The sequence below is a fragment of the Typopeltis vanoorti genome, chromosome 7 (assembly GCF_054136105.1).
Source record: "Typopeltis vanoorti isolate ZY-2024b chromosome 7, IOZ_Tvanoo_1.0, whole genome shotgun sequence".
NCBI classification, from domain to species: Eukaryota; Metazoa; Arthropoda; class Arachnida; order Uropygi; family Thelyphonidae; genus Typopeltis; species Typopeltis vanoorti.
The window spans coordinates 29,646,510-29,666,037 of record NC_143555.1 but is presented as its reverse complement, the minus strand read 5'-3'; the positions used below and the strand labels follow the sequence as shown (position 1 = coordinate 29,666,037).

Below are 19,528 nucleotides of genomic sequence, written 5' to 3'. Positions count from 1 at the left end.
AGTAATAATAATAATATACAAGTACGAGGGTGGTTCTGAAATATTCTTGGCCTTGAATATATAGATGGCAAAAGTATTGGCAAGAATTTTTTCTTCTAAGTTGGTACATCTGTCATAAGCATCCAGGTGAAATTGCGAGTCATTCTATCAAAGTTTCTTTTATACAGCTGTCTGAAGCAAAAGTGTTTTTACCCTTGAAATTGATACATTTGAGTATCATGCAGTTATAAAATTCTTTATAAAAGAAGGTTTGATGCCAAAAGAAATTCATTAGACGTTCATAAAAGTTTATGGGCACTCTTCCCTTTGTTTTCGCCAATTAAGAAATGGGCTGCCAATTAAGTGTTGCCGTACCAGCCTTGAAGGTGATCCACGTGAAGGACATACAAAAAGTGTAACAAGAAGAGAAATCATTGATCAAGTGCACAATAAGTTATTGGATGACCAGCCTGTCAAAGTGCGTGAAATTGCTGAGACTATAGGCATTTCAAGAGAACATGTAGGATATATTTTGCATGAAGAATTGCAAATGAAAAAGCTCTATGAAAGATGGGTGCCTCACTTGCTCAAAAACGCACTCGCATGAAAATCTCTGAACAGTGCTTGGAGCATTTTAACAAAAATAAAACTGATTTTGTGCGTTGATTTGTTACTATGGATGAGACTTGGATTCACCATTACCCACCAGAATCCAAACAGCAGTCAAAACAGTGGACAGAAGCCGGTTCTTCAGCACCAAAGAAGACAAAATCGGTTCCATTAGCAGGAAAGGTCATGGCATCGATGTTTTGGGATGCTAAAGGCATTTTGTTTACTAATTACCTTGAAAAGGGTAAAATAATAACTGGGGACTATTATTCCGATCTTTTAACTAGACTAGACAAAAAAATTCATGAGAAAAGATCCAGTTTTCAGAAGAAAAAAATCATCTTTCATCAGGATAATGCACCTCCCCACAAAGGTGTTTTGGAAATGGGAAAATTAAGAGATCTTAGCTATGAATTGTTGGAATATCCACCGTATTCCCCAGATTTGGCTCCCTCTGACTTCTATCTCTTCCCAAAACTGAAACTCTTCCTTGCTGGTCAGCGTTTTTCTTTGAATCAAGAGGTGATTGCAGCAGTTTGTGGGGGGGGATTTTGCAGATCTTACTGAGAACCACTACAGGGACAGGATAATGGCACTTGAGCATCGCTGGAATAAATGTATTAGTCTTATGGGAGATTATGTTGAAAAATAAAAATAATTTTGAAATTAAAAATTTGTTTTTTCATTGTTAGGCCAAGAACATTTCAGATCACCTTCGTAGCCTAGTCATAAAGATACTTCACGTGCAAACATCGATTCACTTGGAACTTCCTTAGAAGACTTAAATATTTGAAATGATGATATTGGTGTGCTGACAAGTAATAGACCTTATTTGGGAAAATTGCTGATAGCAGATTAGCAGTAACATGAACTTAATCACAGTAGTAGTACTGTCATAGTAGTCTGTACATTCCTTGAGGGTGTGTAGAAATTGATCACGAAATGTGTGTGTGATATTTTATCGAAATGATGCTGATATTTTAGATAATGGTCATATCTGAATGAAAACTGAGTTACCATTCTGTTTTATTTTTTTCTTTTAAGGTTACATGGGTTAGCATTCTTGTGAAGCATTTATGGAGACAAAAACACGTGTTAGAATAATTACTTTACTTATAATTAAGAAAATAATATTCGATATTTCAACCTCTGTATTGAGATATCAACAGGTAAAATACATGTTAAAGATACCAAGCTATTTTAAACCTGGTTTTACTCCATTTCCCAAGTAAGCAAACAGACAAACAAGTCAAGTTTGCGCCTGCAAGTGTTTCAAGTCTAGCTGACCCTGCACGTAGTGCAAGACCAATGCAACTCATGGTAAAAGTAGAATAAGCTCTGATCACTATTCTTAATATTTACCCTTAATGCAAAGCACATCTCCTGGAGGAGATGTATGATGCTTTGTATTAAAGGCAAGGGGGGGCCACTACCCAGACCGGTTTCGACCTTTTTGAGGTCTCATCAGTGGGAGCCAGGCTAGAAATACCAAGATTTTAGTAATACAGAGCTTATAAGTATTTTACCAGAACAAGTTACCATAAGGTATTTTAACCTTATTAAATAAAAATCTCAGGAGGAGATATAAATGTAGAAAGTATTTTACCTTGGGTATAATAAATGTTAAAGATACCAAGCTATTTTAAACCTGGCTTTTCTCCATTTCCCAAGTAGCAAACAGACAAACAAGTGAAGTTTGCACCTGCAAGTGTTGCAAGTCTAACTGACCCTGCACGTAGTGCAAGACCAGTAATAATAAGGTTAAAACACCTTATGGTAACTTGTTCTGGTAAAATACTTATAAGCTCTGTATTACTAAAATCTTGGTATTTCTAGCCTGGCTCCCATTGATGAGACATCAATAAAGGTTGAAACCAGTCTGGGTAGTGGCCCCCTTGCCTTTAATACAAACCATCATACATCTCCTCCAGGAGATGTGCTTTGCATTAAGGGTAAATATTAAGATCAGTGATCAGAGCTTATTCTACTTTTACCATGAGTTACCTTGGTCTTGTACTACGTGGGGGGTCAGTTAGACTTGCAGGCGCAAACTTGACTTGTTTGTCTGTTTGCTACTTGGGAAATGGAGTAAAACCAGGTTTAAAATAGTTTGGTATCTTTAACATTTATTATACCCAAGGTAAAATACTTTCTACAGGTAAAATACGTATGTACAGGACACAGTCTTGGAGTCCCAAGATTCATGAAGGGAAGGCACCTACTCTACAACTCTCCATCTCCACCACTTAATTCACCAACTATGTGACACTTGGTAATGTCATGTAGTTTGTGTCCTGTAGAAAAGTATGTTTTCCTAGTGATTACCTCAAATACAGAGGTCAAAAAGTCGAATATTATTTTCTTAATTTAAGTCAAGTAATTATTCCAATGTGTTTTTGTCTCCATAAATTCTTCACTATGTGTGTAGCATTGCAATCTGCCGATAATTCTTCTCCTTTTCTGACATAAATATTTGTTTGTTTATTTTTTTTATCAAAGAAAATAGCTCAAAAATGCTACAGTTTGACATTGAAAATATTAAAATAAACAGTAAGAACTATCTATCCATCATATTTATAAATAAGCTCCATCACTTCTGAACTTTCAGAGGCAAATATTTTTTTGTCTGCTTGGTATTAAATAATCATTGCCTATGATACTTGCCTATGTCACCACCTGGATGATACTAAGTATATCATCCAGGTGGTGACATTGCAGAAACGAATAAACCAGTAGATTATACGGGAATTGTGGTTAATGAAGTGGAGGTGAGTAGTCTATTGCATAACCTCAATGTCAATACATCTGTGGGATTGGATGGTATACCAGCTCGTGTTGTACGAGAAGCAGCTAAAGAATTGTCAGTACCCTTGACCATTTTGTTTAATTTGAGTCTCGGGTCTGGGTTAGTCCCGAGCGGGTGGAAAGAGGGGAAAATAGTTCCACTGCATAAAGGTGGTTCCAAGACTGCTGTTGTAAATTACCGACCGATTAGCATATCAGGAATCATTGTCAAGGTCTTAGAGAAAATAGTCAAGAGGAAAATACAAGATTGGATAGAAGAAAATGGGATACTGTATCGGGGACAGCATGGTTTTGTGAAGGGTAGGTCATGCCTCAGTAACTTGCTCACGTATTATAACACAGTGACGGCTGAACTGGATAAGGGTAATGGGTTTACGGTGATTCTACTGGACCTTGCCAAGGCCTTTGACAGGATTCCACATGGAATTCTAATCAGTAAATTGCAGCATATGGGAATGGACATAGGGTTGGTGAGATGGATATGAGGGTGGTTGACGGAGAGATATCAGAGAGTGGTTTACTCGGGAGTAGAGTCCACAAGACGGCCTGTGACTAGTGGTATGCCACAAGGATCTGTTCTTGGACCACTGCTGTTTAATTTGTTCATAAATGATATAGGAAATGATCTGAGAGGAACAGTTCATTTGTTTGCGGATGATGCGAAGTTGGGTAGGGCAATAGTGAATGCAGATGACGTCAAAATTTTGCAGGATGATTTGGATAGATTGGAGGTCTGGGCTAAGGAGAATGGATGTCAGTTTAATGTGGCAAAATGTAAGGTTATGCATTTTGGGGTGAAAAGATTGGCGGTAGTTTACTGCATTGGTGGAACCGTGCTCCAGGAAATTGATGAGGCACGAGATTTAGGAGTGTTGGTAGATAAGGAATTGAAATTTAGGGGACACATTGCAAAAGTGACCAAAACAGCTCATCAAATCACTTGGTTGCTGAAGAATACGTTGACAAGCAGGTTATTGTTCCTCTGTATTGAGCCTTGATAAGACCCCATCTAGACTACTGTGCTCAGATTTGGTCACCTAGGTTTCTTCTTGATGGGGAGGAGGTGGAGAGGATCCAGAGGCAAGTGACCAAGATGATAGCAGGTCTGTGGAATGAACCGTATGAGAACAGGTTGAGGATTTGTGGGTTGCAAAAATTGGTTAATAGGCGGAGAAGGGGAGATATGATTGAGACATTCAAATTACTGAAGGGTTTCTATAAAATTAATTCAGAAGATATTTTTGAGAACAGGGCTGGTTGTGGGTGGACTAGGGGACATCCATGGAAACTGGGCAAAAGTGTGGTTAGTAAAGGTGTTAGAGCTGGGTTCTTTACTTTTAGAGTAGTGAATGAGTGGAATGTGCTCCCTGAGTCTGTGGTGGATGCTGTGACAGTGAATGAGTTTAACGCGAGGTATGATAGATACTGTATGAATGTCAAATAGATGTGATGAATATGATTTGGGGCCTCCCTCGATGAGTCTAATGACTCCCTGGAGTTGCCCGTAATAATAGTAATAGTAATACTTCCATTTAATAGTATATTATTCCTCAGCTGGGAAAAGGGTTGAAAAAATTTTCTGCTAATACAAGTTATCCTGTCCTTATTATGTAGTCCATAGTTATTTATTCAGACTGCAACTGAAAATCTAATGTAAATAATGACCAGAAGAAATATTTCACTCTTTAAACCCTGTTTAGCATATTAGTGATGTTTCTGTATTTAATAGATTAAAGCTCAAGCTACAGGAGGATTTCAAGCATTCATTGTACATTATCGAGATGATCCTGATCGGCAAAATCTTATTGACTGGATTCAAGAACAATGGGTTAGTATTAAATAAAATGAAAGCTTATCTTTATTTTTAAACTGAAGGGTATTACCAGCCCAACTCTCAAAAATATATTAACTTTTAGTAGCACCAGAAATTGAAACTGAAATATGCAGATATATCTACACTTCTATGTATACATTTAAACTTGCATTAGCAGTCTTTTATAATGAAAAGTTCTCTGTGGTCATAAAGAGTTATTGTAATGAATGCTTATTCTGATTAAGCATATGGATAAATAATATGGCAAACCTGAGGTACCAAATGCTGGACTTAGTCTTCTTCATGTATATACTTCCAATATATTGCCTGTAGACCCAGTCCCTACTTTTCTTTCATTCTCATCTCATTCTTTCTTTCCCTCTCCTCCTCCAATGCTGGAGGGCTTGAGGGATGATGCTTTTTTCTTACAGTGGGAGGCCACTTTTTTCCCCAAGATTCTGACCCTATTCTTAATCTCTGCAGCAGAGGAGTGGCAAGCAGGCTGTATTATTTTGTCTATAACTATTATGAATAGAAAATGTAAATGCAGTAATCAGATTAATTTTATATTTGCTGGCCTGGTTTGCAAAGTGGTAAACACACCAGCTCTCCATCCAGCAAGCTTTAGATTCTAATTGTGCAATGGGAATGGATGTTTGTGATTGTCTTTAGGTTAGAGATGAGTTTCATCACTCGGTGTGAGACTGCTACCTTGATTATTAGAAGCCTGAAATGGCTTAAAAAAAAGTTCTATGCTTTTGTGACTTTGCAAAAGAAAGAAAATAAAAATTTAGGCAAATAATTTTAAAAAATACTATTTATACTTACAATAACTTGAATTAAGTTTCAGTAAGGAAATACCGTCAGTAGACATGTTATTTACTATTATAATAACAGAATTCTCATGTAAGTTATTCTTTATTCGTAGAATTTTTGCCTGAGTATCACAGGCATCATCAGTACAGGTACAAAGGCTAATTAAACAATAACTGTTATATTCACAAAGCGCCACCTAAGTAGCTAAGGTTAAATTTCCTAAATTTATTTAAATTTTTTTTTTTTTTAATATATATATAAATATATATATGTGTATACAATTACAAGTTAGGAAAGATTTGCTGATTTATAGAGTACTACCTCCCACAAGGGGGAAAGATGTAGACCATCGGATTTGTTTAGGTTAGCGGAGTGAAGTAACGTTTCACATGTTTCTTTGTAAAGCCATTCCATTAGGAACCGACTTTTGTGAATGTCTTTTGTCTTGTTCCACTGAACTCTGTTTGGTGTTGATGGTATGCTCTGCAAGTCCAAACTGTTCAGATTCAAGGTATACTGGATATACGACTTGTATTCTTCCAACCGGATCAGAGCAGATCTTCCTGTTTGTCCGAAATATGATAACCCACAAGAGCAGGGAATCTGGTAGACACCTGGATAGCTGAGATGTGGGAGCTTGTCCTTTGGAGACATGAAGAATGTGGAGATTTTTTTTTCTGACTATTTGAAAAGCCATACAAACTAAAAGAAAATTTTAAGTCTCAAAGAGCCCATCAGATTTATTTAAAGGGCCTGTAGGTCACTGTTAAATTATCAGCTACAAGAAGCAAAGAAATCTCTTGCCCTTTTGAACAAAGAAATAGTAGATATCAAGAACGCTATAGAATCAGTATTAGAGACTGAAGATTTTAACACCATTTTGTGCATTTCATCGATGTCATACCGAAAGATTTTTAATGCTTCCAGTGATAGATTAAAACACGAGTTTGATTCACTGGTGAGCCACCCCAAATCTAGCAATATTGTCAGTGATACAGATAGAGTAGTGATCAATGTGTCTGGTTCACCGCTAACAGACAGCGAACGTTTTGTTCTGTCAAAAGGTCATAATTTTGCCATTGCTCCAAATAAGGTACCCATAATAGATTTTTCCATAGCATAGACAGAGGTATTTGATCGTTATCTCCAAAAACAGCCAACAAGACGAGATTTGAATGTGCAAAAATTCTTTTTAGCTCCAAACCTCCTCGGCCAAACCTATCGTACACTGAACAAAAAGCACTGAAATCGCTAAAAAATAATGAGAACCTAATTATTACGAAAGCTGACAAAAGGAAGGCTGTAGTCATTCAAGACAGAAGAGAATACGAGAGAAAAATGTCACTATTACCCCGCAACTATTTGACTTATTGGCCCCTCATTTCGGATCCTACCAGTAGTCAAATAAAGACACTTATGCTCTTATAGAAAAAATATCGATATGGGATGAAGATAAAAAGAAAAACACTAAAGACCTCCTTTGGGCACCCACTGAGATTATATGGTCTTCCAAAAGTGCATAAGCCAGGAATTCCATTAAGATCTGTTGTAGGCTGTATAGGTTGTCCCACTTACAAAATATCAAAATTTTTGCCAAATTTAATCACTTCTTCAACTAGAAGAACTGCTACATATATAAAAAACTCGGTGGATTTCAGAAATAAAATTGCCGATCTGCATCTAGATGATTTGGAGATTATGATTAGTCTAGATGTTGTTTTGCTATTTATGAATGTTCCATTGGCAGACAGCATTGAATTACTACACCAAGAATTTCCTCCAGGCATATTCAAATTATTTGAATTTGTAATAAAGTCCGGTTATTTTTCCTTCAAAAACCAGTTATACCAACAAATCGAAGGAACAGCAATGGGTAATCCAATATCACCTGCTATTGCCAACTACTTCATGGAGTACTTCGAACAATATATCTTTGACAACATTACACCCAGACCTAACCTGTGGTTCATATATGTGGACGACATTTTTGCCATATGGAAAAGCACTCCGGAAGAATTACAACAGTTTCTCTCAAAAATAAATGCACTTCATCCAAGGATCCAGTTCACCTTAGAAGTAGAAATAAATAAGCAGTTAGCCTTTCTAGATCTCTTAATTCTTTGCCAGCCAGATGGTAACCTACAATTCACAATCTATAGGAAGGTGACTCATACGGGCCAGTACATCCATGCTGAATCACCATCCCAGTCAAAAGGCAGGTACCATAAAAACACTAGTTCATAGAGCCCACTCCTTTTGTTCTTCAGAAGAACTATTACAAAAAGAATTACAATATATTAATTCCTCCTTCATATCCAATGGTTATAAGAATTCCTTCATAAAAAGAGCTTTAAGTAGTCGTGTTTCAAATACAGAAGAACCTACATGTATACTTATCACCTATGTACAAGGCATTAGTGAACACATAGCTAAAGTGTTAAAACAACTAAATATTTGTGTGGCCTTTCTACCCATCAGAAAAATCTCCACATTCCTCATGTCTCCAAAGGACAAGCTCCCACATTTCAGCTATCCAGGTTCAGATATATGATAACCCACAGGACCAGATTCCCTGCTCTTGTGGGTTATCATATTTCGGCAAACAGGAAGATCTACTCTGATCCGGTTAGAAAAACACAAGTCGTATACAGTACCTTGAACCTGAACAGTCTGGACTTGCAGAGCATGCCATCAACACCAAACATAGAGTTCAGTGGAACAAGACAAAAGTCATTCACAAAAGTCGGTTCCTAATGGAACGGCTTTACAAAGAAACGTGAAACGTTACTTCACTTCCCTAACCTAAACAGATCCGATGGTCTACGTCTTTCCCCTTATGGGAGATAGTACTCTATAAATCAGCAAATCTTTCCTAACTTGCAATTGTATACACATATATTTATATATATTAAAAAAATAAATTAATTAATTTTTTTTAAAAAAAAATAAATTTAGGAAATTTAACCTTAGCTACTTAGGTGGTGCTTTGTGAATATAACAGTTATTGTTTAATTAGCCTTTGTACCTGTACTGGTGATGCCTGTGATACTCAGGTGAAAATTCTACGAATAAAGAATAATTTACACGAGTTAATTCCGTTATTATAATAGTGAGTAAAACTTGAATTAAATTAAAGTGTCTTTTTCTCACTGACAGTTTAGTCATTTGTCAACTTGGTTTTTGCCAAGAGATGGTATACCCACTGTCCATTTATTGGGCTGTGGCTTATAATTCCAACTGTATTTATGACTATAAATACAGTTGGAACGTCGCACATGTTGACTCATTTTGATGGTAATATATCAGAACACAGAAAGATAAGTAAATAATTATTTATTGACTTATTGCTGATATTTTGCTGGTGTTATAACCAGCATCTTCAGAGCACAAAACACAGTTTGTCACAGTATGCGAGACTACAACAACATGGTGTAATAATGGGACTAGTTTGAAAAATTGTAGCAACAACACAAAGACTAAAGTCCTAATTAGGCGTCCTCTATGTAAATAAAAAAAAACCGAATCTTAACAAATATTGCTGTATAAATTAGCCTAAAATTTGGGGGAGAGTCATCTTAAGACATAACTAGTACCTGTTTTTTCATATATATATATATATACAGGGTGTTCGGGATAAATTTGACAGTTTCGTAAGGAAAAAGAAAATCTTCTTTGTATCTATTAAATTTAATGAATTGACAAAAAAACATTACAGGCAGAGTTAATTACAATACTATCAACAAGATTTACTCAAAATAACCACCATTAGCATCGATCACAGCTTCAATTCTGCTTCGGAACCTCGAACAAGCTGATGCTACAGTCTCCTGGGAAGGGCCGCAAAAACTGTTTTAATTTTATCCATTAACTGGGCTTTTGTATTACTGGAAGTGCGATTGGTGTCTTTTTCAACTGCGCCCCATACAAAATAATCCATGGGGTTAAGGTCTGGGGAGTTTGGAGGCCAAACATTTGGACTGGTGAAGTCGTAGAAATTTTCAGACAACCATTTTTGACTTTTCCCAGAGGTGTGGCAAGGGGCCGAATCCTGCTGCCATACATACGGCCTACCATTGGCTACCCTTGTTATCCAGGACTTGACTACAGTTAGCAACTCCACGAACAAAGCCCGAATTCCAATGCCAGGGTTCTTCAACACCTGTTCCTGCAGATTTGCGAGGAATTCTGCTGTACGAACGCAATCAGATCGTCTGCTAGGGATCTTTCTTCTTGCTACATCCTCGTAGTCACCATTGCAAGTCTCTAGTTCATGCCTGATTGTTTTTACTGTATTCAGGGAGCATTGGGCAGCAGTCGTAATATCCTTATTTTGATGGCGGGCACGAATCATCATGATACAAGTTATTCTCTTCCATGATTCAGGTGGGTTCCAGCTATCCATCCTTTCTGACATCTTGTATGTGAATGAAGAAGGGTCCAAACTTTTAAATGAAGAGAAGTGTGTGTTAATACATGTAACTTACGGAAAAATATAATTAATTATAAATATGTCAAATTTATCCCGAACACCCTGTATATATATATATATATATATATATATATATATATATATATATATATATATATAACATAAAGGGCACCTAATTAGGACTTTAGTCTTTGTGTTGTTGCTACAATTTTTCAAACTAGTCCCATTATTACACCATGTTGTTGTAGTCTCGCATACTGTGACAAATTGTTTTGTGCTCTGAAGATGCTGGTTATAACACCAGCGAAATATCAGCAATAAATCAATAAATAATTATTTACTTACCTTTCTCTGTTCTGATATATTACCGTCAAAATTAGTCAACAGTTGGAATTATAGTTACAGTTGTGCTTAGGTGGAATTATAGTTACAGGAATACAGTTGCTCTTAGGTGGAAGACGATTTTCCTCACATGCTTCCCTGCTTATTTACCTTAAGTGGCTTGAAAAAAGTATCATGTTTGATCTCTAGAGCAGAGCTGTCAGATTATTTAATTCTTAGCTCGCCCACAGTACTATAGCCATTGGTGGTATTTGTGTAAAATTAGAAAGGTAAAAAAATATCATTTACACAAGCTTAATAACAATGCAATAATTCAAAATACAAGTTATGAGTGTGGGTAGGGGAGGTTTACACTAGTATTAGGTTGGTGAGCGACCAGTGTAAATGAAAGTAGATTATAAAAAGTTGGTTGCTTATTTAAGTTTATTGATTTAGTAAGGACTAGAATAAATGCCCTGCCCACTAGGGCTGGCTACTGTTACAGCGAGACTTTGTCTCATATTTCCCAATGCTGTTTCCGGACACATGGTGTCTGTGTGCAGAGACATGATGTTGTGGTCTCCATATTGGCTAACCATTTTAATAACAAAGATTGGGAGACCACGGTTGAACCACACTATAGAACAACTTCTGACGTTAGAAAGCCAGATATAGTAATGAGGAGAGATGGTGGTGTTTGGGTGATTGATGTTCAGGTAGTGGGTACTGAGCGCTCACTTACCTATTGCCATAAGAGCAAGGTTCAGTACTATGAGCGAAATGCTGATAGTACTGATTGATGTTCAGGTAGTGGGTACTGAGCGCTCACTTACCTATTGCCATAAGAGCAAGGTTCAGTACTATGAGCGAAATGCTGATAGTACTAAACTCCTCTTCTATTTGCCTTGCCAGGCAAATAGAAGAGGAGTTTAGGGTAGCCCTCATTTTACTAGTGCCACCTTCTCTATGAACGCCATGTGGAGTGCCGCTAACAATAGAGACTTGTCTTTACTTGGTTTATCTAAAAGTGATGTTATAAGTTATTTCTTTGAGAGCCCTGCAGGGTACACTGGTTGCCTGGCGTTACCATCAGTGCATGACAAATAGGTTACCAAGGACTGGCATCGGGTGATACCCTTATAATCTTTCTTTTTATGTAAAGGCTTTGGCCTGTTATAAAGGCTTCGGCCTTCTTAAGTCCTTTTGTATGTTATGTAAGAGTAGTACTGCTCTATCAGTACAAAGTATAATAAAATAAAATAAAATAAATATTTTTAGCCAAAAAATATTAAACAGTAAAACAATGTTACTAATATATATAAATAAAATAAAATGTAAAACGAAATCCAGCCTCCATTCTTCTTAATAACTCCCATTTTTTTTTCCTTCCAAACTTGGACTTGTCTTTCTTCTTTTTTGCCACGTGCAGCAAGACTTTCATGTCTACTGGTTATTTATTTTTTTTATTTTATAAATATGCATGCGCAGTTTATTATTGGGCCTTTGTAGCTCAGTCAGTATAGACGAAGCCCTTTGTTTGGAAAGACCTGTGTTTGATTCCCGTCCATGACATCAGGAACCTTTATCTAGTTTCTTTCGACTAAAGGTGAGTTAGCTAGTCTCTTACAGAAGTAGAGGGGGTTTTTTTACCTGGAAACTTGGAGTTTTTCATCTCTCAGAACAGGCAAACCATCCTGTGAACACACATGGAGTTACAGTCATAAAATACATACTTAATCCCTCACTAGGAGGACTCAACCAGTCCTAAGGGATGGTGGAGGAATGGGGAATCCCATACAAATAAATAAAAACAGTTTATTATGCACTGAATTAATTCACTTATATTAATAAGTGAATAAAATAAAAATTATAGTTGTAGCAATGCACTCATTCACACATCAAATTCACTACTTGAATGAGCTGGCAGTGCATGTGCATTGAGGTTTCCTTAACGATGTGCACAGTACATTTAGTTTATTTAGAGAAACAATGGAAAATTCCCTACATGAACTGGCAGTACAGAATTTTCCATATTTTATTTATCTAGGTAAAAAATGTCCTTATTTTTTAAAATGTTTATTATTTAATTATTTTCCAATATGAAGTAATTATTTGTACTCATCTTCTCATTATGTAGATATCATAAACTGATGTCTGCCTGTGTTTGGAGCAAGCATCATGATATCTACATAATGAGAAGATGAATACAAATAATTACTGAATATTGGATTTCATTATAGAATCACTGCTATAGTGAATTCACTCGCTTTAACAAATTTTTAAAAAGTCCTAGCTCAAGCTCCATAGTATCAGTGCTATAAAATATTCACTTTAACAAACCTTCCACTATAACTAATCATCACTTCCATCCCTCAATGCAAGTTTGCTGTAGCAAGAACAGACTGTTTTTATATCCAACTTACTTCTGGCCAGTTAATTGTTTTTAGCTGCATTTCACAAAATGCATAAAATGCCTGTTAGATATTTTTGTCCATCTGTTTATATGAAAGTTAATCATAGGCTCAGGCTAGATGGATTTCATTGAAATTTAGTATTTGAAATTGTACCTGTTTGGACAATTTGTGCATGCAAATTTTGGCAGTTGCTTTTGAAATTATCCAAAACAGTAGCCTTGTATGTACTGAATATAATTAAATAATTTGTTTATAATATAGGATCAAGTCTGTCTGCTCAGGTCAGTTCTGGTTTCATTTGGACCATTTTTAGTTGCAAAAAGATTGATAATGATGGTAATAATTCTGCTCTGACTAGATGGAATTGAATGAAATCTGGTTTATATTAAACTAAAGTTTTGCTCTAACATGGTAGTCGTCTCCATAATTTTTCATAATGTATTCTGATCATTGTGTAAGCATGAAGGAAATGAGATCTGGTATTTGGACTCTAGGTTAAAATTCGTTATCATCTTGAGTGTTTTTCTGTCACTTACACTCAAAAGGTTATAAACCTGTAGTACATTTGTGCCATATGGGCTGTGGAATGGTAAGCAATAGTGTCCTCCTTTCTCCTTTTTTATATAATGCTTTGTCATTCCATCATTTTATTTATTTAAATTTTGTTAATTTTGGTTTTAGCTTTAATTGTAATCTCATTTTATTTTGTAATGACCCATATGGTGGCATTCCGGTATGTGGCTCAGCTCTGTAAACAGGATTAACGTTTTTTGTTCTAGCATTGCCACGTGATTATGTTGATACCCTGATGATAGCCCATTAATTTCTGACTGAAATATTTATTGTAATAGAAGTTATTTTTTTGTGAATACATGTCTAATAATCTGAAGTAGTTTGTGAAGGCACCAAAGACCTAACACAAGTCATTAGTAAAGAACTGGGCTTGTTCTCGAGAAGTAAAAAATGAGAAGGATATATTTAAAAATGACTTTTTGATTGCCTAATGACCAGTGAACCAACAAACATTCAAATCTGAAAGTGCTTTTTGTACTGCTGGGTTAATTTATGCACGGTTATGTTTTCTACACACCCATTTTAATAAAAAGTACACTAAATAAAAAAGTTTGTTTTTTAGGTTTATAATATTATTATTATTAATATAAATATTTTTAGAATAATTTTTGTTATATTTTCTGTTTCAGTAAAATTTTGGTTTATTAATATTCTTTGTCTTTCCATATAACATTATTTTGTAAATGTAATAAATTGTTAGTAAATTGTTATTGATGAAAATTTTTACTGAATCCTTGATAATTGAAAAAAGTCAGTAAATTTGCAATCCCTAATTATACTTGCACAGAATCTGTGCAGATTTTTATGTTCCTTTATGGTATGGAAACTCTCTTTCCATCTGGTTATGGTCTGATTGAGAGATATTTATTGATAATTTTATGGATGGCTAATAATAGCTATATTTGTTAGTAGTCATTGTGCTGCTTATTTAATTCTACCAGCAGAAGAAAATCGGAACAGATGAAGTGATCTCAGCCTACAAACAGTGATTTCTTTGATGTATTCTCCCTATTCACTGACATACCACTCTGAAAAAGTCACTTCCTATAGGCTGATTTTCCTAAAGTTGTTTACTGCATCCTCAGGAAAATTAACTGTCATTGCACACTTATTTCACGTGGCAAAATAAGTTGTACGAGCAAACTTGAGGAATAGCCAAGGATGGATAGTTCTATTTCACTAGCTTTGGCTTACCATTTTAATGTATAGCTGGAAAGTCAATAATAACTCCCATTTGTCCTTTTCTTGTATTTGGCTTTGCTTTGTTGATATTGTTTGCAGTTTGTTCACACTGAGATAGAATTGGTGTACTTTCTAGGTAAAACTCCACATATCCCAGCATCACGCTCATAACTAACATGAATCTACAAGAGCTTTTCCTTTCTGAATACTTTAATAATTTTCACTTCTACAGGGTATTTGTTTTGGTTTATCTCAAGTCTTCCTTTCTAGTAGATACATCCATCCTTTCTTGGGATATCATCCATCACAGAAACAGGTATCAAAATTCTTATACATCAAGCTCGTTTCTTTGTTTTTCTGATTCCTTTCTGTTGAAAATTAAATAACATAAAAATCGGCATGTTCAATTAATGGATAGAACCAAGCCACCGTTAGGGAAGTCATTAATAAATATCCCTAAACTAGATTGCATCATATGTAAAAAGCTTCCATGATGGAAATCTGTACATATAGCATGGACTTTTCATAAGCATAATCTGTATATACCTTCAGACCATTTTGGAAATTTGTTTTCTTTTCTATCATCTACCAAGAATATGTATCAAGTATCCTGCTCATGTTGACTTCGTTATTTTGAACTGATGGACCATTCTGTTAGATTAGAATGTAATAACATCAGACCTATATCAAATTCCTGGAATGTGATAAGTCTGTCTTTCTTTCCCATGCCAGTGACACTAGACACCTGGTTTGGTTCTTTGGAATCAAACTGACTCTGCACCTAAACTAAATTTGATCATCTATTCCTCAAAATTTGAAAAATTTTAAAGCACTATCCATATCTCAATCATTCTGACTGCATGCCTATCTCGAAGTTTTGGCACGTTATCATGATTAACTGTTTTTGTAATATATATATTTTTTTTTAAATACTGAGTTATAATCCCATGTATTTGAATTACCAAAACTGATGTCTGCTCAGTTAGTCTAGTGGCTATGCGCTTAGCAACTATATGCCTGGGGAAGAAGTGTCCTAGGTTCGATTCCCGTCAACCATATGAGAAGCTTATGGCTCTTCCTCAGCCATAGTCAAGTTAGCCAGTCTTGGGCATGGACAGCAGGGTCCCCCCGCCCCCCAGTTTATCTGGGGGTTTTCATCCCGCAAGCAGGCAAACCAGCCCCATAAACACATACAGATACAGTCAGGAATATTTAAGACTCCCTCCAACCATAGGTCTGAATTGTCAGCTATGCCAGTCCCTAGCCTGGATAAAAATAAGGGGGATTGAGGTGGTGCCGTACCTCCCCATAAAAGGGGCTCACGCCGTTGAATCACCATATGAAATGAATGACCAAAACTAATTATTCATCTCTTATAATGTATTCTCTTGTGTACTCAGCTGTGACCAGGCCATGAGTAAATGGATACGTGAGTCATGTTTGTTTTGAACGTTGTCAGCTGATCTCTTCTCTCCTCTCGATGATGTCCTTGTAAGAAGATAGAAATATATAGGCGATAAGAAATTGCATTATTCTCTGCTTGTGTATTTTCTATGTGTTAGTGTAAAGGTATTTAAATATCTTTACATGATTTTTATTTATGAAAGATTTTGTTAGATCAAAGCTTGATATTTGATCAAAATTAAATATGATCAAATATCAGTGACTTCCCTTCAGAGAAGTCATTGATATTTAGCTTCAGTACTTGTTGTTTTGCTGTTAGTCATTGACTATTGAGCATGTTAAGCCTAACTACACCTCGTGGTTTAAGTGGTTTATTTTCCAATTTAGCAGCAACATAAAGAATTGGCAAAATGTACATATCTTCCTACATCATTGGAAGTAAAATACCCGAAGAAGTTTTTTTCATACTTGACTGCATGAAATAGTCATCAAGTGGCAAAAACACTTCATCACGCTTCAAATAAACATATCCAGTCCTCCTTTACCGAGAACTGCTCTTTGTGATACTTGGCTGGCGAATAGTGTTTTCCATACTGTGATATCAAGCAAACAGTTGATGAACATGAGAGAAATGTTAAATTGGAATGTATAGGAGAAGAAAAAATGGAGAGTTGTAAATGATTCCCTTAAGAAATAAAGTAAGTAAACATAAGCATCATATGGTTGTGTTTCATTAGATTATGTTCTTAACAAGAACTTAAGAAGTTAATGTGTCTTCACTGTTGTGATTTTTAATTGAAGATTGAGCAGAAAGTTATTCTCTGTGTTTATGGAACTAATAGCTGCCGACTAAAAATGCAGTACATTCCAAAATAGTCGTTTTCTGTTTGTGCTAAATAGTTCAAGCTTATGAGATAAACTGTTCAAGTTTTCGGTACCTGTTTTAATTAGAAACTGAATGTGCTTGAGGTAAGGCACATATTGAAGATGGGTATGAGTTTTTGTTTTCATGTGTAATTGTGTGCTAGGAAATCTGTTGCTGTTGTTTCCTTTTTAGAGAAGTTCCTTGCTCAAAACACCTGATTAATGTGGAAGAAATCTTTTGGACTTTTCAGAGAAAGATTGAAAGTTTTCTTTTATCTGTTTGAGTCTCTGACTAAAATATGTTACCTTCTGCCTTTGCAGATATTTTGTTTAATGTCAGAAGACCCAATGTTTTAAAGTTATAATGTGCACTGCTTGGAAAAAAGTTAACAGACACCACAGTGTGAGGAACAAACAGCCATCGGTCCAACCTCAGCAAGATGTAGGACCTCCTTTTATGCCCTGTAATATTGCAGCAATATTACAGGGCATATGTTAAAGATACCAAGCTATTTTAAACCTGGTTTTACTCCATTTCCCAAGTAAGCAAACAGACAAACAAGTCAAGTTTGCGCCTGCACGTATTGCGAGTCTAGCTGACCATCAAAGAAGTGCAAGACCAAGGCAACTCATGGTAAAAGTAGAATAAGCTCTGATCACTAATCTTAATATTTACCCTTAATGCAAAGCACATCTCCTTGAGGAGATGTATGATGCTTTGTATTATGATCAAATATCAATGACTTCCCTTCAGAGAAGTCATTGATATTTAGCTTCAGTACTTGTTGTTTTGCTGTTAGTCATTGACTATTGAGCCTGTTAAGCCTAAGGTGCAAACTTGACTTGTTTGTCTGTTTGCTTACTTGGGAAATGGAGTAAAACCAGGTTTAAAATAGCTTGGTATCTTTAACATTCATTATACCCAAGGGAAAATACTTTCTACATCACAGGGCATACTTTCTTCGTCTACGTTCTGGTTAACTTTCCTGCTGTTATGGACATCACAGGCGGTCTCTTGTAGAATTTTCTTCCGTCGAATGAAATTCCTATATTCGATATGGAATTGTCACTAGGCTTGCATGTAACTGCACTTGATGGGTAGAAAACTCGTGACAGGAAAAGAGGCTAGGCGACGGGAAGGAGAAAGCCTCAACGACCAGAACAAAAAAAAAAAAAAAAAAGCCTTGGTGACCCAGCAGAAGAAAAAAGCCAGGAGCCACAATCTCCTTTTATGCAAAATGTCCCTCTTTGTTCTCTATTTTGTCTTTTCGGAATTAGCCTTTAGCAGTGATGTCATTTCTGCCCAATCGGTCAACATTGGTTGATTTTGCAACCTTTTCGTTGGTGTTTTGCCATAGCTAATCTGGCATAATCCCTACTTACAGTTTTACATACAGTCAATGTATGCACAACAATAAATTTTGTTTAATCCTTTATCCAAGTGTGAGCAAACAAAGTTTGCACATGAAAATATCTTCAGGACTGTTGTTGTACTACCTTACCCCAGTCCTGAAGATATTTTCAGGCACAAACTTTGTTTGCTCACACTTGGATAAAGGGTTAAACTAAACATTTATTATTATAGTCTAACCAAGTAAAAAATAAACTTTCGTATATGCACTTTTACAGTAAAATTTTTAGCATTATATTTTAAATATTACTAAATATCGAGAGGAAAAAAAAACTGGAAAATTGATTGCGAAAATTTAGCAAAGCAGAATTTTTCGACAAGAGATTTTACATAGGCCACACTTTCCTCGAAAAAAAATAAACAACATAAACTTAACACAAAAAAAAAAAAAGTTTATTTTTTTCTTACATCTTATTTCCCTTGGTTCTCAGGAATTTGATCACCTCTCTTAATTGTGTCATAAACACTCCTCCACTCAGGATCCCTTTTCTGGGCCTCTATAATACAGGGCTTGCCCCAGTTTTGGCAGTGAGGAGGTTTCTACATGACTTTTCCCATTGTCTCAGCACTGCTTAACTTGACTTTAACTGTTTTCCCTTATAGGGTCTGCTTTGCAACACTGGAAATTACATATGAATCTGTCAAGATTTCCTTTTTGAGACTTTCATTTACTACGGGATGATTGGAAGAGTGTCATTTGCAAGTCGGCACAAGTCTTTATCCTTCTTTCTTTGTCTAGTCATCTTATTTCTGCTTTTATATACTGGCTTGGTGCTTTGGTCAAACTTTACTGCCCGAGACTTTGAATTATTGCCACCATAGATGCATATTCAGTTCCCATTAGGAAAATTGTTCTTTTTTGGAAGTCACAGGAGAAGTTACAACTCTCCAGGAAATCCAGTCCCAAA

The 19,528-nt window shown here is 35.9% G+C and overlaps 1 protein-coding gene across 2 annotated transcripts in view; it reads left to right on the top strand.

Annotated features, from left to right (window-relative positions):
- The window catches only part of LOC150104546 (tetraspanin-5-like), a 231,114-nt gene that overhangs the window by 87,810 nt on the left and 123,776 nt on the right, over nt 1–19,528 (top strand). For both annotated transcript variants that reach the window (XM_090395760.1, XM_090395761.1), the window contains exon 4: nt 5,123–5,221. In XM_090395760.1, coding sequence (XP_090251886.1) covers nt 5,123–5,221 — 99 coding nt within the window. The remainder of the gene's footprint in view (nt 1–5,122; nt 5,222–19,528) is intronic.